Source organism: Myotis daubentonii, chromosome 2 (assembly GCF_963259705.1).
Source record: "Myotis daubentonii chromosome 2, mMyoDau2.1, whole genome shotgun sequence".
Lineage (NCBI taxonomy): Eukaryota > Metazoa > Chordata > Mammalia > Chiroptera > Vespertilionidae > Myotis > Myotis daubentonii.
This window is the reverse complement of record NC_081841.1, coordinates 46,872,181-46,895,387: the sequence shown is the minus strand read 5'-3', so window position 1 is coordinate 46,895,387 and position 23,207 is coordinate 46,872,181. Positions and strand designations below refer to the sequence as shown.

General features: G+C 40.8%; 1 protein-coding gene across 3 annotated transcripts in view; it reads right to left on the bottom strand.

Moving 5' to 3' along the window:
• ANO6 (anoctamin 6) overlaps nucleotides 1-23,207 on the bottom strand; it is a 191,664-nt gene that overhangs the window by 93,207 nt on the left and 75,250 nt on the right. For 2 of the 3 annotated variants that reach the window (XM_059682640.1, XM_059682641.1), the window contains one exon: nucleotides 13,512-13,591. The exons of the other annotated variant lie outside the window; for it this stretch is intronic. In XM_059682640.1, the coding sequence (XP_059538623.1) occupies nucleotides 13,512-13,591 (80 nt within the window). The remainder of the gene's footprint in view (nucleotides 1-13,511; nucleotides 13,592-23,207) is intronic. 3 annotated transcript variants of the gene reach the window in all.

Genomic DNA, 23,207 nt, shown 5'->3' with positions numbered 1-23,207 from the left:
ATCCATAAAAGTGAACTAAGACTTCTCGCTATATTATTATTTTATGAATATGCTTTTGAGATAGCTAAAATGCTTTTCAATCCCTGTGCAGTCACAGAACGACACCTCGGTGAGGAAATCTACTGCTGATTTTTCGGCTCTTTATACAGGAGGAGACTGAGGCCCAAAAAGGAAAAGCAATTTGCCCACAGGGGACAGAGAGCAGAGCTTCTTGGGAACAGAGGCTTCTAATTCCCTGAAATTCCATCTTCCACTCAGCTTGGGGGGAGTGAGGGGAGGAGGGGAGGGAGGAACGACTTTGAAAATGACTTTCCCTTACTAAAAAGAAAGTGTGTGTGTGTGTGTGTGTGTGTTTTAAAAAAGTAAAAACACTTCTCAAAGTCTCAGAAATATCTTACCTCATTAACCTCTATTCTTCAATCTTATTACTTCCTATTTTACAAGAGAGTACATTTGCTTTTTAAAAACTCTTAAGACTAACGAAAGTACATGAAATGGTGGGGATACCATTAGCATCACTGAATGATCTGTCCAAATTTTCATGATGTGTTTTTATTTTAAGGGATTTGGATTTTGCAGTCAAATTTTACTCCGTTTATAAGGATGGTCCTGATCTGATATATTCTAATTCATACTAACATTATATAAAGAGCCACATTATTGGCCTGCCCATTATAATTAATGAAAATGCTCTTTGGTACTTACTACAGTCTGTCCGATCACATTAATCTACATCTCAAAAAATGACTTGCGAAAAGGCACTATAAATGCATTTTTCCCTTTTGAAGGCACCATCAGGGGTTCTCAACCTTCTGGCCCTTTAAATACAGTTCTTATGTTGTGACCCAACCATAAAATTATTTTCGTTGCTACTCCATAACTGTAATGTTGCTACTATTATGAATCGTAATGTAAATATCTGATATGCAGGATGGTCTTAGGCGACCCCTGTGGAAGGGGTCTAGCAGGACCGAAGGGGTCGCGACCCACAGGTTGAGAACCTATATTAGAGTTTTCTGGGTAAAAGCATATTTATCGTTTCCTTTCTTTCCTTTCTTTCCTTTCTTTCTTCTTCTTCTTCTTTTTTTTTCTTTTCTTTTCTTTCTTTTTTTTTTTTACCAGAAACAGACTTAAGGAATACATTTGAGACCTATAATAAAAATATACTTATTTTATTTATACTTATTGTTGAAATAAAGAAAACAACAGTTAACTCGTTGAACTTCAGAAATAAAGGATTTTAAATCACCTCTCCAAAACCCTTAATACTTCCAAATTAAGAGTTCAAAGTATGGGATGGACAATTGCAGTTGAAATCCCACTGGTTTCCCTTTTGACTTTCCAAGAATCCTATGAATTCATATCGTATATACATTTCCACCAAGTCTGAATTTCTCTTTAAATTTTAATTTAATGTGGGGTTTTTTTAGGTCATGGCACGGTCAGGTTATTTACCAGCAGATTCTCAACTTTAACTCAATTCTTTTGCCTCTGTGGGCTTTTTGGCATTATTGTGATATGCTTCTAGACAACTTATAATCAAATGAGTCCTATGGTAAATATGATATCACATCTTTGTTCAGAATGCCGCCAGAATGCCCAGGGCTCCCTGCCTTCCTCATGCATGTTTTTGTCAAATTAAATTTGACATCCCCCAGATAATAATAGATAGCTTGCTGAATTTCATTTGGGCTACTTTGTGGGGCAGGAATTCACAAAGCGTTTTCGCAGTCAAGCGTTTTGAAAACCAGGGAATAAAACCAGGTAGAATGAACACTGCTATATGAAGGAAAGGGTTTTAATTAATTACACAATTTGGCTGCTGACGATAATAGGTTAAATGAAGGAAAAAAATAAAAAAGCAATGCGTATGTTGGTGAGCCACATGCATCTCACTGGGGTGGTCCAGTCCCAGAAACATCCTCTCTTTTTCTCATTCCCCACTTTCCACCAACTACCAAGTCCAACTACACATAAAGCATGTGTCCCCACTGACATCCTGGTCCAAGCACTCATCATGTCCTTCCTAGATTGTTGTCCAGTTTGTCTGTATTTGAACTACTCCAAAGAATTAAGGTATTTCATTTATGAGAACGTTTTTCTGCAATGAAATCCATCTGCCTATATATACTTTCTATTCTTGGGTCTTAACTCTACATTTACGTTACTATAGTCAAATGTTTAAACTTGTCAGTAAGTTCTTGCCACCACCACGTTGATCCTTCTCCTTTCTATAGTCTGCCTTTTAAAATGGAGAACCCAGATTAGGAGGTGGATTTACCAATACTGAATGGGAGAAGCCTAGTACTTCCTTCGTTCTGGCCACAGAGGTATGAATGCAACCTAGAGGTACTATTACATTCTCAATTCATAATTAGTTTAAGTTAGCATAATACCTAGCCTTTTCACGTGGTCAGTCAGTAGGCTCCGCCTTTGTGATCTTTAGTTAAGGAGCTGATATTTATGAATTAGGAGCAGGAGCTTACTTGAATTCATATTGATTTTTGTCTCCTCTAGAAATTGATTTCCATCCATTATTCCACAGTCTTCGTAAGAACAATTGCCCAGATAAGCACACACTCACTAGGCCTGCATTTCTTCGTTCTGTATTAAATGCAATTTTGTCCACACAGCTTGCTAAAATCAAAACACACAAAAATAGCTGTGGCTTTCTTCTGCTCTAATAATCCCCCCTCATTTAAAAAAAGGGGGGGGGCAATGTGCTCACTTTGACATGACATTGAACTCATGTTGGTTCCTGATGCTAACATTCACCAACTATGTGCTTCAAAATCTCATTCTGTAATATTCCTGGGGATTAATGCTCCAGCTTCAATGTCTCTATTGATCAGAATACAGTTTATGCCCAACTTCTACCCTAACCTCACCCCCTTGTGAAAACTGTCACAAATGTCCCTTTACTATTCTTAGAACGTGTCTTGTTCTCCTTATCGCCTTGAGATTACTAATTGTGATTCCATGAGCAAATCTACAAGCTCTTTTAATACCCTGGTTGATAGATAATTTTTCTAGTCAGGAAATTTAAACTCATTGGAATAATTATATTTCTTTCTAAAGTAGTCTCACGCAGAAAGGGCTTCTGCAGCCCTTCCCCGGGGCTCGAACTATTCAATCTAAAGTTCACCTTCATTAGCAGAAAAGACAGAAGTAATACATGAGCAGATGAGCTCTCTTCTCTGTCCTTTTGTACCACTAAACCAGTGGTTCTCAACCTTCTGGCCCTTTAAATACAGTTCCTCACCTTGTGACCCAACCATAAAATTATTTTCATTGCTACTTCATAACTGTAATGTTGCTACTGTTATGAATCGTAATGTAAATATCTGATCTGCAGGATGGTCTTAGACGACCCCTGTGAAAAGGTTGTTCGACCGCAAAAGGGGTCGCGACTCACAGGTTGAGAACCGCTGCACTAAACTGTCTTCCTCAAGTTTCGACCCTTTGCTGCCTCTTCAGGGTCTAACATAACTCAAAATCAATCAATCTCTACCAAGTTAAGCCTTTTTTTTTAAACAAACCTCAACTCACTCACTCTAGACTTGAGTTTTACTCACTTTTGTTAGTCAAAATGGAAAAGATGGGGGTGTTCCAAAAAACCATTAGTACAGAATGATAGTGTGTTAGCTCTGAGTAAAATTGGCTTCAGTGGGTCTTCCTGGCAGGGCCTAAAAGCATAATCACCATTTATGACTGTTTCTCTGGGAAAATGATTCTGCATTCCAACGAAGTGATTCAGAAAGAAATTTCTGACCCAGATCTGTGCGTGTTGGACTGCCTGCTTTTGCTCCTACCCCCTAATCCTAACAAATGTAGCTTCTGAATCAACCACATAAAGCAAATGAGTAGGTCCCCTTTCCTCCATACTCAGGAATAGCACACATTCCATTACCTTTGCTCTTGAATGCACAAAAAGCTCTCAACGGGGAAACGCCATGTGAAGTCTTCTCCTAGCAAATGGGCCAATTGAGCCATTCTTACTCGCTAGTTTATCTTTGACCTCATTTCTCTCCTAACAGTCCTTTTTGCCAAAATAATGTTCCTTTGTTTGGCTTCCTTTTGCAGTAGAGTTTCTTTTCTTTTTTAGTTTGCTGAACTTAGTGCCAAAAGCTATAAGGCAAACCGCCCTATTTCTCTGTTAGAAATGCCTGAATGGAAGAGTCCTCCTTTTAGCCTGTCTTCCAGATCCTGAAAATCTGGGAGCTTGAGGCAGACCTTGTGATTTATGATGGGTTCCTGGGATTAGCCAGAAAGGCCGTGGACTGACCATAAAATCAACTGTAATCTCGTTCAATAGCCCCAGCACTGAGTTACTTACTGCAGGGCTACTTAGACTAGAAATAACCAAACTGAGGTCTGGATTTCTAGAGAGAGAAAAAAAGAAGAGGATTCCATTGAATCCATTTTGAAACAAACCTGACTGACCATCTTGAAACAAAACCTGCAGATCGGTGGGCAGCTGGTTCTGATTCTTCTCTCACCAGAGCAAGGAAGTAGGGTTGCTCATTCCCTGGGTCACTGGCAGACCATTACTCCCAATGCTCTTGGGGGAAAAACGTTTAGGTCCATGCTAACAGAATATACTCCTAGAGTTCCCTAGAGTCTATCATCTCCTCCTCTCAGCGGCTGCTCCTGATTCACTGGAAATCTGGCCCTGGCTCACATTCTGGGTCTTCCATCAGACCCGGACATCCGCATCCACAGGCATGGCCCATGTACGTTGGCACCTCAGTCAACTGACTTCTTATTATTAATGATCGTCTCCCTTTCATGAACTGCTAGAGTCCCACTGTGGACCTTGTCATCACTTGAAAAATTCTCTTTCCAAAGTCACTTATTCAAGAATCCCTCTTGTTGACCACAACTAACATTGCTTCTCATTTCAGTGATTTCTTGAGCTGGGGATCTTTTCTCATCAATCTGCAAATCCTTTTTCTTCCCTCCCTTCCTTTTTTAAGGTTCCATTTCCCAGCTCATTACCTCAGTAACACTCTTTCCACCATATCCATTTTTTGAATTTTTTTTATTGACTTTCAGAGAGACAGGGAGGGAGAAGGAGAAAGAGATAGAAACATTGATGAAAGAGAAACATTGATGGGCTGCCTTCTCCACACCCCACCACTGGGGATTGAGCCCACAACCCAGGCATGCACCCTGACTTGATGGGGAACTGAACCTGCGGCCTCCTGGTGCACGGGTCGATGCTCAACCACTGAGCCACACCAGCCAGGCCATGTCCATTTAGCACAGCTCCTACTCTGGCTGAAGTCTCTTGCTTCCTCACCGTCTGAGTGACAGTGGAGAAACCACAGCAGGGCATTTGGGTAACTCTGTAAATTCAGGCTCCCTGGCCCCACACAGGCCCTCACCACAGCCCAGAAGCCCTAGAACTTTTTCTAGGTTTTTCCAGGTCAGCCTGGTCTCTGCTCTCCACAACTACTTCAGAGCATCAATTCCTCCCTCTCCTCCCAGTGTTCTCTACGCTCTCAGCAGCTGAAAATTGAAGCTGTAGGATGGGAATTCCCTCACCTTCTCTCCATCAAATCCGCAGACAAATAGCATCAACCTTCTCCCTCCTTCCTGGCCCTTAGGAGACACTGCTCCTCCTATCTAGTGCTGATTTCTCTACTGCGTTCTGCAAACATTCCACAGCCCTTTCAAAGCTACTCCTCTCTAGATTCAGTTGTTCCTCTCGCATGGACCCTTCTTCAATCCTTTAAAACTTATTCAAGTTTCTGCATCTGTCAGAAGGAAACCAACCTTGACTCTCATATTCTCCTCCAGTTATATCTCCCTCATCCTTCATAATCATCCTTCAAATCATTCCACAGACCTTCATAGTCAAAATCCTTGAACGATAGGTCAATATTTTCTACTTTCTTTTCTCCTGCTCATTCCATAATCCTCAGAGGTCCCACAAGTCCCCAGCACTCCCTAGAAACCGTTCTTTATAAGGACACCAGTGACCTCAACACCCTTTCTGCATTCATCTAACTCAGTGGTTCTCAAATGGGAATGGTTTTGCCTCCCGGGGACATTTAGCAATGTCTGGCAACATTTGGTTGTCACAACGGAGGAGAGGGTCCTTTGCATCTTGTGGGCGGAGGCCAGGAATGCTGCTAAACATCCTACAATGCACTGGAGAGCTCCCCACGACGAAGAGAAATCCAGCCCAGAGTTTCAGGGGTGCTGAGGCTGAGCAATCCTGGTATCACTGGATCCCTACACAACACCCGGAACTATCAACACTTCATCTGCTTCTTGGCCGCCATCCTGTCATTCTCCCAAATTCCTCCTCCTCTCTGGTCATTTCCTTTTGCAGCCATCTGCAGGCCCGAGTCACTGACCCTTATTCCTTGGAAATTTAAGCTTTGGCTCACTGTTACTTTTTAAATACATTACGCCTGGCATAACTCTTAAGGATTTTCATATCCACATATGTGATCCTCCCAACACCCTGTTCTTGCAACTCCACCCTGCCTCAGCCATCGTTCCAATATTCAAACCCCAGACTTTGTCTGTGCTTGTTACTGTAACTCCTCCCTCAATTATAAACATCTGACTCTCCAACTACTGCCTTTTATTATTCCAGTTCACTTTTTCCCCAATACCCCAACTCCAAACATGATCAAACACCACTAAATTTACTGATCTAAATCTAAATCTATTGACCCTATTGCCTCACCTCCTCTTATCCCTGGTCCCATACTCTCTTGCAAACATCTGGTAACTCTCTTAGTCTTGTCTTGCTTCACTGAACTGACCTGGTGAAACCCCAAAATAAGTTAAATCACACTATTTGCTTATCTCATGCCTGCTTCCCAAAGCTGGACTGGAATGGAAAAAGCATACAAATCATCATGCCCACTTAAAATGGGCTCATAGCGCCACCCAGCCATTATATCACATTTCCCAGGGCATTCACTCTATCTCATATCTTCCCCCCCCCTCTTCTCCTTTCTTTTTTTCTCTTTTCCTTTTTCAATCTTAACGAATGCCTTGTTCCCATTTTACCGTTAAATAAAAAGCAATCAAGAGAAAAAGTTCAATAAGTTCCTACTAGCCAGTCTAACAAAGTGATTCCTCCCACCTGAGGCCTCATAGTGGCTCTAAAACGAACCATCTCTTTAGCTATGGGGAGAGGCCTCCACTTATGGACCACATTCCATCCCCTTCCTGTCCTCTCTCAAGAGGGCATTCCAGGAATTCTTCCCTTTTACTCTGCAGTGCCAGATTTTCTCTCCTTACAGAATTATTTCAATTTTTTACAAAAGGTAATTCCTGCCATCTTAAAACGAACTAATTAAAAAACTCTTTTCATCCTAATCCCCTTCCAGATAATACCTCCATTCTCTGTCATCTTGTTCAGCAAAATCTTGTGGAAAGTGTTCTCTAAACTCCCTGTATCCAATTCCTCTTCCTCCATTCCATTTTGAATTCTCTCTAATGAGTTTTGGATCCCACCACTCAGCTAAGACTTCTAGTCAAGGTCAGCTCCACGTTGCTACATCCAATCGCTCATCCTCACCAGCAGTATTCGGTCACTCCCTCCTATTTGTACTTTCTTCATTGGCTTCCAGGACTCTCCTTGCTTGCCTCCAACCCCACTGACTTTTCCTTCTCGGTCTCCTCTGCTGATTCTTCCTCATCTCCCTGATCTATAAACACTGGACCCCAGGGCTCACTCCAGGGTCTTCTTAACTTTATCTCCCTCTTTCCTTTGATGCTGTCATTCAGTCCCACAGATTTAAACACCATCTGTGTGCTGACACCTCACCTCTCTAGCTAGACCCCTCTCTAATTCCTGATTCATATATCCAATTGTATATCAACTTCTCTACCTGGATGTCCCAAACTTTACAGATACGAAACGGAAATGTGATCTTCCACTGCACACTTTCCCCCCCAACTGCTCCTCTGTAGTCTTCCAGGTCAAAAACCTTAGTCATCCTTGACTGCTCTTTCTTGCATACCTCACATCAGATCTGTCAACAAATCCTCTTGGTTCTAACTTTAAAACACACCAAGAATGAGCATATGTCTCATTACTGCCATCATTAATACTCAGGACCAAGCCACCATCATCTCTCACTTGGATTCCTAAAAAGTCCAACAGGTCTCTCCATGCTTCTGCTCTTATTCCTCCACAGTCACTCACCATAGTCAGCGTGATCCTGTTAAACCACAGCTCAGGTCAAGTCTCTCCTCTACTCAGAATGCCCCCGTTATCCTCCAGTAACTTCCCCCCACACTCAGGGTAAAGCCAAAGTGTTTAGAATGGCCTATAAAGTCCCCACTGTCTACTATTCTCACCATCCTTCTCTCTGCTCCAATCAAATTGGCTTCCTCCCATTTTCTCAATCATCACAAACTCCCACCGCAAGACCTTTGTCTAAGCTCTTCCTTCTGCCTGAACTGCTCTTCCTCTAGATTTCCAAATAGTATGCGCCCGTGCTTTCAGGACTTTTCACTTGCCACCTTTGCAGTGGGATGTGCCCACCTTCTCAGTGGGATGTGCCCTGAACACTATTTAAAACTGTAACCCTTCCCCCTCAATGTACACACACAATCCTTACTTTATTTCCCTTTAGGATTTACCACGATTTGGCATGTGATGTATTTTACTTATTTTGTGTATTTTATGAATTTAATTTATTGTTTCTCCCACCAAAATGTAAGCCCCACACGTACAGGGATATTTTGTTTGTTCACTATAGTGCCTAAAATAGTAGACTTCAAATACATATTTGTTAAATGAATTATTATTTTAACTCTTTCTCGTGGATCACATATATTTTCATCTAGTGAATGAGAATCAAATTTGAATTTCAGGGAATCAGCAGTATTTTCTAGAAAGTAGTATCTTCCCTCAAAAAGGGAGCCAGTTACACAATGAGATTCTCTTCAGACCTCCTTCTCTCTGTATAATCGTGAGTGCTGAACAAAGGGGACATACAGTATACTTACTTCACTTTAATCCTCATTTTCCTGAGTCTATTTTTCTAGGTAAGTCTCTCTAAATCCTGGTTTCTCATCATCTTCCCTGGTTCATCCTATTGTAATCCTAATATTCTTTTGCCAACCCACACTCATTATTTGCTCTAAATTTGGTAGAAGCTAAACAAAGGAAAACATCACTAACAGCATGAGACAAAAGGTGATAAGACTCTTCCTGCCTCCAAAAAGCCAGGAGACTTAAATACAGTGGGGCCTTGATCATTCCGAGACCGAGCTTGTTAAGGAGCTCGTTAACTCAAATTATTCTATCAACTCAATGCAAAAAATCGGCCGAGAGACAGCTGGTATCTCAAAAAACTCGTTAGTCGGGACATTCGTTAAGTCAAGCCCCCACTGTATAAATCTTAAGTCTGAAAAGGCTTGAAATGGGGATATTATTAGCGAGACTCAAATCATAAAACATAATCCCTTAGCCTTCTCTTTCCTTCCACGTGTTTTCCTGCTGACCCAGCCTGGTTTCTCTCCAGTTTGCTGCAAGCAGAGTCCCCACTGCTAGATCCGAGTTCTTCCCACCCCCATCCTTCACCCAGGTGTGCTCAGGCAATCGGGCCTATGTAAGTTCCTGGGCCCATACCAACAGAGATGGGGTTTCTAGAAACAGACTTGACCACTACTTAACCCTTCTCCCTACGAACCCCTCCACTCCTTGAGGCTTGATATAAACCTGAGGTTTGCGAGGTCAGCCATGACTGCACCCTCAGGTCACCTTTGTTCTTAACCAAACCTGAAACTGAAGGCACTGGGGGGAGCTTAGGTGCCCTCTATTTCATGTTACCATAATGCAGAACCACCTCTGTCTGCTCCATAGCCATGTGGATGGCTTCCATCCTCAGTTCTAAACAGACAGCCTAGGTCTGCCGTCTCTGCTTCAAAGTCTGAACTCTACAAGGTTATCAGGGATATCCGATCCCCAGCCTCACTCTGGCCAGTCCCCTTCCCCAGTGTCTGAGACCTGTCATCACATACCTAGTCTATGCTTGGGGTCCATGTCCCAAAACGGTGGTCACCAATCACCTGATTCCAGAGCATCTGGCCATACCACTCTGTCCTTGACTAGGTCGCCATGAACTAACTGTTGTGAAAATTATAATTTAATTATAGTTAATTGACACAAAGGAACATTAGAGGGGAAAAAAAACAGTATGGTACTGTATACCTTAAATGGACACAGTGCTACATGTCAATTATATATTCATTAAATCTCAGTAAAACTGGGGAAAAACAGCAAGGGAAACATTCAGGATAAAATGTTAAGTTAATAAAGCAGGTTATGAAACTGATTTTCATTGTGCTTATATAAAAACCTGCACTGGATTGAGATGGTTTCCCAGCATAGCAAGATCACCAAGTTACGCTCTGTAAGGTCAGCATTTAGCCGGGTCTTTTCCACCTCACTCCCGCGTCCACCTCACCTCAGAGAGGGTCCATGTTTAGTTTCAACATGTTCCCAGCACCTCACACGCTTCGGAGTAGCAAACACACACACACACACACACACACACACACACACACACACACACACACACACCTTGTGTCCACATCTCTGTCACCCCTTTCCATTTCAGCCTGCTTTGGCTAACCTTGCCTCAGTCTAAAAGTGGGGTGGGAAGTGGAGAGGAGCAGCACAGAGACGCCGGTGACAAAAGCATGAATGGATAACCTCTGCAGTGAACGAAGTGAGCACAGTGGGCTGCTGTCTCCAGGCCACACGGGGTTCACAACAGCATCTGTTTACCCGTCACTTACAGTCATTTACATAGACCACCTGGCAACACGGCTCTGCCTGACTAGTCACTTCATAGACACCTGAGCTGCGACGGAAACCTTGAATGTGCTTATCATGCCGGTAACCAAGGCTACTCAACTAGCACTGCTCTCTGAGGCCTTGTTTAAAAGGAAAGAAAAACGGAAATTCTGAAGGAAACGAATAATGATAAGCATTTTCGTTCTCCCTGCTGGCCAAACCATATAAATACACTCCGTTGTATGAGAACAGTAGACTCTTGATCCTTCTAAAATCTGAACTATTTGAGGCTAAGGCCTGAGTAAACATAGTCTGTGCCTTGCTTTATTTCGGTTCAGCTCAGCAAACTGCCAGATGGAGAACAGAATGCTGACTTCACAGCTCCTTTTACTCTTCTGTCTTCTCCCTGTTTTCAATTTTGCTTTGCTGTTGGGTTCTGTTTGCTCCCAGGGTCACAGTATCACCTGTTTCTGATTTTAAGTTTGGGGTTGGATCACCTTACCTGATTCTGTCTTGGAGTTTGCCCAATCCGCCTGCCTACACGGCCCAGTGAGCCACCCATTTTCACTGATGCTGTAACATTCTGCCTACAAAAAAGGCTACCCTTCAATATTACGCCCGATTCCCTCGAGGACTTGTTCTCCAGGCACCTTGCACACCTCCTGTTTTTTACCATGGAGACGGCATCGGGGAAATACATGTTTACTGTGGAACTGGGAGTATGCAGCCTACAGTGATGCTAAGGAGAAAACAGGAGCGGCTATGCACAGGCCACACAGGGATGTGGCATGCAGTGAGCATCGGATGCGTGAAAATCCATAAAGCACAAGAAAAATCACAGATTTCTTCTTGAACACGGGTGCGAACACACAATTAGAGAAAGATAATAGCAAGGCTATAGACATCGATATCAACCGTACAGAGAAGGAAACTGTGATTAACAACTTCAGCTCTTTTACTGTGGTGTAAAGAAATGACTGGATATTCTTGAGTGAAAAATAAAAATATGAAGACAGAGCCTAAATCTCTCCTTTCAGTTTGGAGGTTCTCGGACTCATTGTTAAGACAAGTCGCGGTAAGTCTATTCTGTGATCCCCAAGTTCTAGCCCGGGTCATTCTAGCTTGGACTGGCCAGTCCTCACACCTGAAAAAGGGACATGGGGCAGTTAACACGGCAGGTAAAAGAAGATTCCCAGTGTAATTCCCAGGGTAGACTGTCTGTGGCAAAGACAACACTGAGGCATGCCAATCTCCAACGCCGTAATATACGAAGGTCTGTTCTTGAGAAAAAATACTTCTATTTCCACAACGGGCATTGGTGTGAACTCGATGTGTTTACCAAGCACACCACCACCTGACTGCACAGAGCTCTTTTTTTAGATTATATATGTTGCTTACAGGTTATCAGAAAAAAAGCAGTTCGAAAATAACAGAACCGAAGAGGGCCACCTCCACGAGCCTGTACCAGTATCAGACTCAAATGTGAAACACCTGCGTCAATTCCACTCCGGCCTCTAACTGCAGAAGTTAGATCCACCACAAAAGTGCTCTGCTCCTTTAAGATGCAGGACTACTGGCGAGCACTCCCAATTTTCCTTCCCTGAAAATCTCATTGAATATAACAGGGAAGCCATCGAACACTATGTCTTTCTATTACAGCCAAGTGATTTTCGCAGTAGGCAATCTGCTAGTACACCACAGGAGCCCACACTTGGAAATACAATGGCACTGTGGGTACAGTTTGATGTGCGATCTCTTTTCAGTCCAGAGCTCTTCCTCCTGGCTGAATCGAGGGGGCGATCCATAAAGAGTGAGTGAGAAGAGAGAGGAAAAACACATAATGAGTTCTTTTTTGGGGGGGCATCTTTATCAATAATACAATGCTGCCCTGGTGCTCTGTCAATTGTCGGAGTGGCGACTGCATATTACACTTTGAAAATAAATCAAAGAAGATTTTTGCATTGCTAAAGTGGTAGACAAGCCTGCGGCGGGGGGCAAAAATCAATCCATGGCGGTGGGTCCTGGCATGCTTTCCTACACGTCTGTGAATAACAGGGTACAGGAGTCAGAGAAACACTTCTTCCTACCCCCTCCCTCAAGTGAATCTAATATAAAACCTATTCAGTGAGGACATTCTGCATAAAGCATCCTATGTGCTTAATTTTCTTTTAACAAGGCATTAATAAAATCACAGTAGCATCTAATAAGATTTTTAATTTCTTAAGGGTAGGAACCATGGCTAGCCTCTAATGAGTCTAATTTAGTGGAAGCATTTAGTTCCCCTCTTGGTAGGAATAACCACTACAATAATCCGAGCCCCGCAAGATATATCTATATAGGTTGTATGACTGGAGGTTCCGGAATGAAATGGGAATCAGACTGGTTAATGGACTTGTACGTGCTCAGTAAAGACTGGTTTCCTGAGTTACTAACAGCAGAAACTGATACCAGGGTATGAACGAATGATGGGGAACGTGATGCTATCGTGCTGCAGAATGAGTTCCCATTGACAATGACACGTAGCAGAACGAACCGACAGAGCATGATGCCAAGACGCTACAGTTCTATAGTCACCTGTTCCCCAAAGAACCACAGCACTGCCAGCGAGACCTGTGCCAGATGAAGAGCCACTGAAGGCAAGAATCCATGGAAAAAGCCACCCCTTTCCCTCCGCTTGGTGAGGAAGCTCTGGCTAACCAGTACAGATTTCAGACAGAGCAGTAATACTCACAAAATCCGGGGATCGGAAATCAGGCTGATTTTCCCGAGTTCCAAAACTGGAGCCAACCATCTGATCGAAGTTTTCCAACGCTAAAAATAAACAAACACATGAACAAATGAAGCATGAAGTTGCATGAGCTCACATACTTTTTGCTTTTAAATCAGCAGCACTGGCTTACCAACTATATTTAGCATTTGTGGCACACTTATAGGTTTATATGATTTAATACTTTAGCTATCAAAGACACTCAAAATCTTCAGTAGCTGTCTCCTCTATTGGACAATGCCAGGCTTGGAGGAAATCAGGTCTGAAAATGCTTTAGGCTAGACCAGGGGTCCTCAAACTTTTTAAACAGGGGGCCAGTTCATTGTCCCTCAGACCGTTGGAGGGCCGGACTATAGTTTAAAAAAAAACTATGAACAAATTCCTATGCACACTGCACGTATCTTCCTTTGAAGTAAAAAACAAAACGGGAACAAATACCATATTTATATTTGCATGTGGCCCGTGGGCCGTAGTTTGAGGACCCCTGGGCTAGACCTACCATGGAAAATCTGTTAGCTCCTACCTAGAAGGACACAGCAACTATGCTATCACACTCTAGCTAAAAAACACTTCAATCTACCCATGTTCTTTTTCCAAGACATCTCAGAGAACTGATGTGAAGTGATTCTGGGGGAGCAATTTTGTTTTAAAATCTGTTGAATACCACTGTTGAATAGCACCATCTGGTAGAAATATACTGGGAGGCAAATAAAATTTTCCATTAGATACATTAAGACAATGAAAAGAAACAAATAAAAATAATTTTAGTATTAGGACCTATGGATAATATATGTTCAGATTACCATTTGAATTTGTATTCAATATAAAAAATTATTAGCAGACTATTTTGCCTCTTTTTTCTGGTACCAAGTCTTAGAAATGTCATGTGAATGTTATACTCACAACACATTCAATTTGGACGAACCACATTTCAAAAGCTCAGTGGCCACGTGTGATTAGTGTAGGGGACAGCACAGTGTCAGGAGGGCGAAGGAACCAGATCCGGGTGGGCCCCTGTGCACAACATGACTCTCATCGGCAAGTTCCTGACATGAATGAACAGTTTTCGTTCCAGATTAAAAGATACTGAGAGAACAAAACAGCCATGAGCAGTGTGCTTTCGCCAATGGAAAGTTCAGGTTGTCACCTGTGCTTTTTTGGCTGCCTGGCTCTAAACCGGAGGTTCCCACCACCCTCTCCTTGGGATTGATTAATTTGTGAGAGCAGAGCACAGAATTTATCGAAACATTTCCTTCCATTTACCAGTTTACTATACAGGGTTTGAAGGAGTTCAGAACAGGCCTCCCCGAGATGTACCACCATGGCATGTGGATTCCTCCGAGCTGAATCAAGACCCTGAGGGCTCAAGAGAAACTTTTCTCTCTCCCTTGAAGAACTGAAATTGGGGGCCTTGCCCATTATAAGAGCTATCACCAGAAATAAACTTTTATGACCCATCTGTATGGCAGGGCGAATATCTAATCACTGAACAGCTGCTCTTCTTATCGTCCCGTGAATGACCCTCCTCCCCTCGGAAGCCTGTCCCATCCCACTCCTTGGCTCAATAGGGCAAGTCTTGTGGCACCGAGCCCTTAACCTATGGCATCTGGTGCTCTCTCCGGAGAGGGTCAGAACTCAGTGCACTGTTTGGTGGTGGGGAGTTATATTCCTTAGGGCTCTTTAAATTTCTAACAGTCTGCCTTTTTCACGTCATTGATTTGTTTAAGAGGTTGGACCTGTTGATAAGTGAGAATATTTATTTAAATGTATTTAACTGTTTGTCACTGTTATTTAAACATATTTAAATATTTAAGAATATTTATTTAAGTTTATTTCATTAAGAACATGTTCCTACGCAGCCAAAGTTACCTTGTTACACTTATGCCTCCTGTTCCCTTTCTGTTTCCAAGCCTCTCGTGTATATGTGGGTTCCTGTATGCACAAAATTAAACATTTGTTCTTCCCCTATGAATCTTTTAAATATTGATTTATTAGACCAACAAAAGAAACCCTTTGTATGGTGGAGGAAAAATTATTTCTCCCCAACAAGGTAACATAAGGACACAGACAAACAGCCAGACAAAGTGGAACCTAAGCCATGTGTGTGGGAAGCGGGAGTTTCCATGGCCTCGCCAGTGCGCCACTCATCTCCACACGTGCACCAACCTGAAGCCTCCAATCCTCTGAGTTTCTAGGGAGCTTCAGTACATAAGCAAGAGTGATTGTCACTGGCCACTGGCCACTGATTTAACCTCATCCAGGTCAGGGCGTGGGACTGAAAATTTCACCCCTCTAATCACCTGGTGGGTTCTTCTGGCAACCAGTCCCCACATTTGTTTATCTAGCCCAGTGGTTCTCAACCTTTTGGTCGCGACCCCTTTAACACAGTTCCTCATGTTGTGGTGACCCCCAATTTCATTGTTACAAATTGAACATAATTAAAGCATAGTGATTAATCACAAAAACAATATGTAATTATATATGTGTTTTGCGATGGTCTTAGGCGACTCCTGTGAAAGGGTCATTCGACCCCCAAAGGGGTCGAGACCCACAGGTTGAGAACCGCTGATCTAGGGGCTTTGCAAACATCACGTCTCTAACCTAAAAGGCACATTTATCACTCTGCTCTTATCCCATAAGAAACTCCTGGGGTTTTAGGAGCTCTGTATTTCTTATTGTAAATCACAATACCAAAACAGTCATTAACAATATGTGGCATTCAGCTGCACAGAATTAAATTATGTTAAGAAATTATTTTTAATTTTATGAAATATGATGTTATTTTGCTTTTGTAGTGATTTTTTTCAATGCAATCTAATTTTTTGTTGTTGTTAATCCTTACCCAAAGATGTTTTTTCCCATTGATTTTTTAGAGAGAGTGGAAGGGAGGGGGAGAGACAGAGATAGAGACACATGGATATGAGAGAGACACATCAACTGTTTGCCTCCCACGTGAGGCCCAACTGGCCCAGGGATTGGGCCTGCAATAGAAGGAATCAAAATAGGGTAGGGCTGCAACCTAATTTTTAAAATCCATTAAAAGTTATGTAAAAGAAAAGGATGGGTTCCAGAAAAATTCCCTTCAGTGGTCCAAAAAAGAAGGCTGGACATGTATAGGGTAGATTCACAAGACCCTTCTAAGTGATTGTTTAACAAAACCAATATATCAGCTAACAGTTCAGCTACCCAATACTTGGGTTTGGCAGAGCACTAAGAAACCTCTCAATATCTGGATTCGATTTTAGGTTCACTCAAAGAGTCTTGTCCACGAAACTCATACCACTGACAACACAAACAAATGGTTCCAATTCTTTCCAAAAAAACTCAGCTCATCGCAGGACCCCTACATGTGAACCAAAGCAGAAACAGGAAACATGAGCCCGGCCAAGCCTTACAGAGCTGCAACCAAAGCCAGAACTGAGGTGCTCGCCTCTGAGAACTCCAGGAGGGCAACGGCAATTACGGCACAGTCTGTTACACTTCGAGAACTGCAATGTAACCAACCGGTTATATCCAACATCATAATTACATCCTTGCAGACTGCCTTTAAAACTTGCTAAAATGTGCTTATACTACTGGCTATGAGGATGTGTTTTAAATTGGTGTTTTGCAGCTTGGTTTACATTAGGAAGAAAAGACCTAACCATTTTATAGCACTTAGATATTGAAAAAATTATATCTTTGGTGTCTATGATACCTTGTTTTGTTTTTTGGGGGGGAGGGGGGCAGAATTAACAAGTCAGTGAAACAATACTACAATACTGCAGATATTTTTAATGAGTATTATAAATCCGATAGAGTGAATTGACTTTGGCATTTTATTTTGGTATCATTTTATAATTATATGCCCAATTTATCTATTAAGTATCTGGGATCAATAGATGGGACAAAGCTGCCTTTTTATTCTTTTTTTAATGAAAGGGCAAACTTAACAAAGTTTCCATTTTGCCTAAAGACAGAGTTGAGCAACAAGATGTATTACCCAGACATTCTATCAAATTAAAGGCATACATGCAACTGGAAAGGATTTGTGAGAGAAAATATAAAACTATTTATAGTGTTATCCTGCTGGTAATGAGAACTAATAGATTCACTGCTTAATGTCAACACAAAGGAGAAACTGTAAATTTGAGTGAATAAAAACAGAAACAGCTTTATTGAAACATTATCTAGGTAGAAAAAAGCTGCAGCTGTTGCTCTCAGGACCTAATATAGTCCTGAGAAACAAATAATTTATGAACCTAATATGATAACTATACTTCCCCTACTGAAGGGCTCCAGTTAAAATTGGACATTCTTGTTTCTGATCATCTAACGCAGCTGAAAAGTTCATTTCTCAGCAAAAATAAAATAATCAAAATCAAGGTGATGCTGTTGGGGCTTTTTATTAAAATAGGGGCAGAATTAAGGTGGGAGGTGCAGGGGGATCCCAAAAAGGCAAAAAACATTCATTTTCTTTCTTTATATAAATCATTTTTTAAAATGTAATATTTTGAAATGTACCACCTTGAATAGCACTGTGATTAGTTCATTTAATTTGGGCACTTGAAATATAAAAATATTTGGGACCTCTATGTTACCTGCTCATCAAAAAGCTGACTGGAGAGCCCGGCCAGCATGGCTTCATGGTTGAGTGTCCACCTATGAACCAGGAGGTCTTAGTTTGATTCCCTGGATTGTGTGCTCAATCCCTAGTGTGGGGCATGCAGGAGGTAGCTAGCTGATCAATAATTCTCTCTCATCATTGATGTTTCTATCTCTCTCTCCTTCTCCCCTCCTCTCTCGGAAAGCAATTAAAAAACACACATCATTTTTTAAAAAGCTGACTAGAGAACTGTAAACTAGTTATTCTAATATGATGAAAAAAATCTTTGGAATTGACATGTCAATGGAATTTTGTATGGGTGCACAATGAAAGCATAATTCAAAGTCAGGTTTGACAATACAATGGCCAATTTTTTTAAAAGCCATTATCTATAATTTTATAACAAAGGTAATTTATTATCTATCATAAAACACAAAATGACCTTTCAGGAAATTCATGGGTAAAAACCGAAGTGCCTGATAAGTAGTGCCCTAGCAATAAAAGTAATCAGAATTATACATCTACACGTCATCTAACTACAGCACCGGCATGGAGGTGGTTGGGTCCAATTGACATGTTTATTATGGTGGTTACTTGCCATTGAAATGATCAGAGATGTAGTGAATATATGACAGACCTCAACCAGGGCCTGGTGCAAAGGGCACTGGGCATGGATGAAGGGGACTGCCTGGGTTCAAGTCCTGATTTTGCAACTTTGCTGCATGATTGTAGGCAATAACTTATTCTCAGTTTATTTATCTGAAGCTGATAATAAAATTACTCTCCCTGGTTATTTACAGGATTGTGTAAGGATACAAATGGCAATTCAAAAGCATGTTGTAAGAACACAAAGCACTAGATAAATATAAAGTTCATGTACACAGACCCAGAGATATGAAAAAAATGTAATCAGAATTTGGTGAATGTGTTTATTTTTGGTGCCTGGCACTTCTAAATGTCTGATCTTATCTAATCTTCTTTAACCAAAGATGAAAATTCAAGGTTACTAGTTGCCTGAAGTCACCCCCCAGAACTGACACAATAAGAATCTTAATCTGTCCAATTCCAATTTTTTTTAATAGTTTGTCTCTTGAGATACTATGAATAATTCCAAGGGGGCACCAATGCTGAATCTAAGTTGATAAAGAATTAAGATTAAGATAGCTCAGCAGGTGTGGCTCAGTGGTTGAACATCAACCCATGAACCAGGTCACCGTTCAATTCTAGGTAAGGAACACGCCCGGGTTGTAGGCTCAATCCCCAGTAAGGGATGTGGGGGAGGCAGCTGATTAATGATTCTCTCTCATCATTGATGTTTCTATCCCTCTCTCCCCTCCTCTCTGACATAAATTAAAAAACAAAAAAGAATTAAGATAGTATTGTAACTTTAAGTCAAAAGAATTAACAAATAACAGACTGACATATTTTGAAAACCACAGCAGTGAAATTCTGGCAAATAGCTAAAGACATTCATTCATGTGCTAACGATATAAGTTAGATAATATGAGCACAAATACTAAGATGAAGAAAGTATAGAAACTGTCCTCCTGAATCCTATGATCTAGTGAATGTACAACTAAAGAGATGGTCAATATCACCTTGGGAATGAGGTTGTGTTCACATATCCAGATTAGGCAGGATGTCTAGTGATCTGCCAAACAGTCCTGTACCTGAAAACTCTTCTCCCAATGGACTAGAAGTCTCTGAAAACTGGTCTCAGAATACATATAATGCTTGACTTGAATGCCAACATCCCCAACCACCATTCTTAAAGCAATCACACCCCTGAGCGACCATTTCCCATCATTCCATACTTTCCAAATATTATGAGGCCTGCCCAGTCTCACTCCACACATCACTTACAGCTGAGTCTATCCCTCAGGCCTCACATCATACTGTGGTAGTCATATATGGTTTCCAGTATCTCTTTCTCTGGCCTGTTTAGCAGGATCTACAGTATTTTGGTGAATATTAGGTTGGGAAAAATCAATTTCCCATATTATAGAGAGGTTGTAAACCTGCAGATTACAGGCCCTATAACATTAAATGAGATATTAAATTCTAAAATGGAGCCAAAGAGTCAGTACTAGTGAAAGGAAAGGCAATAATGAAACATAAAACACAAAGACGGGAGACTTTCTTTCAAGATTAAGATGGCTGTATCCACCTAGGACAGTGGACTTGAATTTTAAGACCTTTAAACAGTATAACCCTATGGCTTTAGGCACATCACTTAGCCCAAAGACTCAGTTTCCTCATTAATAAAATGTATATTATAATACCTACAGCTGAAGGTCACTGTGGAGAATATATCAATATAAGCTTTATTATAATACCTAGATCAGAAGATCAATGTGGAGAACACATAAATAAAATGTGTATTATAATACCTGTATCAGAAGGTCATTGTGAAAAATGTATCAATATAATGTATATTACAATACCTACATCAGAAGGTCATTGTGGAGAATACATCAATAAAATGTATATTATAATACCTACATCAGAAGGTCATTGTGAAGAATAAATTGTGGACACATAAAAGTGACTTGAAAACTGTTAAGTACTATATAAATATTGGCTATTATTACTTTTTAACTTTAATCTCTAATAAATTTGGCACCCTTAACATTGTTAGGCACCAATGTTTCTGTTACTTTTTACCTTGGCTATCCCTGCCATTCACTCCCTTTTGAATAGAAAAAGAAAATAAATTAGAACATAGAAAAAGATAACATTAATTTAGCAAATATTTTTGAACGACCTCAATGTCCTAAGCACTCTTGGCTACTACTTTTAATAAAAAGAAATGTAAATCAGGAAATGTTTCCCTTTTTTTCCTGAATCTGGATGGCTCAATCTGACACCAGCTTGCTACTGGCATACAAACTCAATGACCATAATATTTAAATGAAAAAAATGAGGCATTCTCCTCTAATCATTTCTGGAATGCAAATTCCAAGTTCAAGTTGATGGTTTCCATTAGAGTTCTCGTTTTTCCCCATCTTGAAAAAGACAAAAGTGCTCTTTGTCACTCCCGAAAGTTAATAATGCTCTTCAGTTCCTCAGAATGCAATTTAATTACCTACATAATAATGAGAGTTTTTGTATTTCCAGAAACCTATTGCACTGGGCCACACTGAGATAATGTCCACACACAAAGCAGGCTAATAATATAGTGTCCCTTCATGATTATATTCTTCAAATATTTGGACAATACTTATGAAAAGGAGGGGCTCAGCCGCTCCTCCACTCTGCCCACTGCACCAGCAACACATCTGACACATGCTCCTACCCAAGTACAAGACTCCACAGCTGAACTGGCAGCAGAAGGGTTCAGTGAGTCCCTTGGGCATCTCACCTTCCCAGCCCTACCCTAAGTGGTTATTCTAAGGATTTTTTCCATCCACAAATAACTCTACTGCCCCTGAGAAGATCTTCGGTAAGCACAATTTTCTCCATCTTGCTGCATTGCCAGTGATGTTTGGAGTTGTTTTAGCTCCTCTTATGCACTGTCTTTTCTTTTTTCCACAATCCTCCCCTTCTTCAAATTCAGCTCTAAAAATGTGCCTAGAAGTTAAACATGTCTCCTTCTGAAGAGCTGAGACAACCATTACATGAGTCATCCTCACACCCCAATCAGATTAGCTAATGCCTTTGTAGAAAGGCCCAATGACTATTACAAACCTATCAGATTTCAGCTGAATTCATTGGTTCCTTTACCATCTTTTAAAAAAAAATAAATTCTTTATTGTGTTAACATATGCTAAAGATAGAATTTTTGTTAACTATTTTTAAGTGTACAATTTGGTGGTATTAGTTCCATTTCCCAGGTTGTGCAACCATCACCACTACTTACAAAATTTTTTGTATCACCGCAGTGACTCTGTAACCCATTAAGCAATAACTCCCCGTTTTCTCCTGCCCCCCCCAGTCCATGATAGCCTCTACTTTCTGCCTGTATGAATTTGCCTATTCTAGATATTTGGAGAATCATATATTTGTCCTTTTGCTTCTGGCTTATTTCACTTACGATAATGATGTCAAGATTCATTGATGCTGTAGCATGTATCATTCCTTATCACTAATATTCCATTGTATGCATGCATATATCACATTTTGTTTATCTATTCATCTACTGATGGACCCTTTGGTTGTTTTCACCCTTTGGCTACTGCGAATAATACAGCAATGAACAATGGCATAAAAATATCTATTTGAGTCCCTGTTTTCAATTCCTTTTGTTGCTAATCCTCACCTGAGGACATTTTTTTCCATTGATTTTTAGAGAGAGTGGAAGGGAAGGAGGAAGGGAGAGAAGGAAAGAGAGAGAAACATTGATGTGTCTGGATTGAACCTATAACCCAGGCACATGCCCTTGGCTGGGAATCGAACCCGAGACCCTTTGGTGCCTGGGTTGACACTCTAACCAAAGAGCCATACCGGCCAGGATCCTGCTTTCAATTCTTTTGGGTATAAACCTAGGAGTAGAATTGCTGAGTCATATAGTAATTATATGTTTAGTTTTTTGAGGAGCCGCCAAATTATTTCCCACAATGATGTACCATTTTACATTCCATCAGCAGTGTATGAGGATTCCAACTTCTCAACATCCTTGTTGACACGTTATTTTCTGATTTTTTTTAAAAAATTATAGCAATTCTAGGAGGTATGAAGTGGTGTTCTGGTTTTGATTTGCATTTCCCTAATGACAAATGATGCTAAATATCTTTACATGGCCATTTGTATATCTTCTTGGAGAAATGTCTACTCAAATCCTTTGTCCATTTTCAATTAGGAAGTCTTTTCACTGAGTTGTAGGAGTTCTTTATATATACTGGGTATTAAAGCTTTATAGATATATTATTTACGAATAGTTTCCCTCTCTGTTAGCTGTCTTTTCATTTTCTTGTGAATGTCCTTGATGAACAAAAGTTTTTAATTTTGATAAAGTCCAATTTATCCACTGTTGTTGCTCATGCTTTCGGTATAGTATCTAAGAATCATTCCTAAATCCAGGGTCATGAAGATTTATCTCTAAGTTTTTTCTAAGAGTTTTATGGTATTAACTCTTA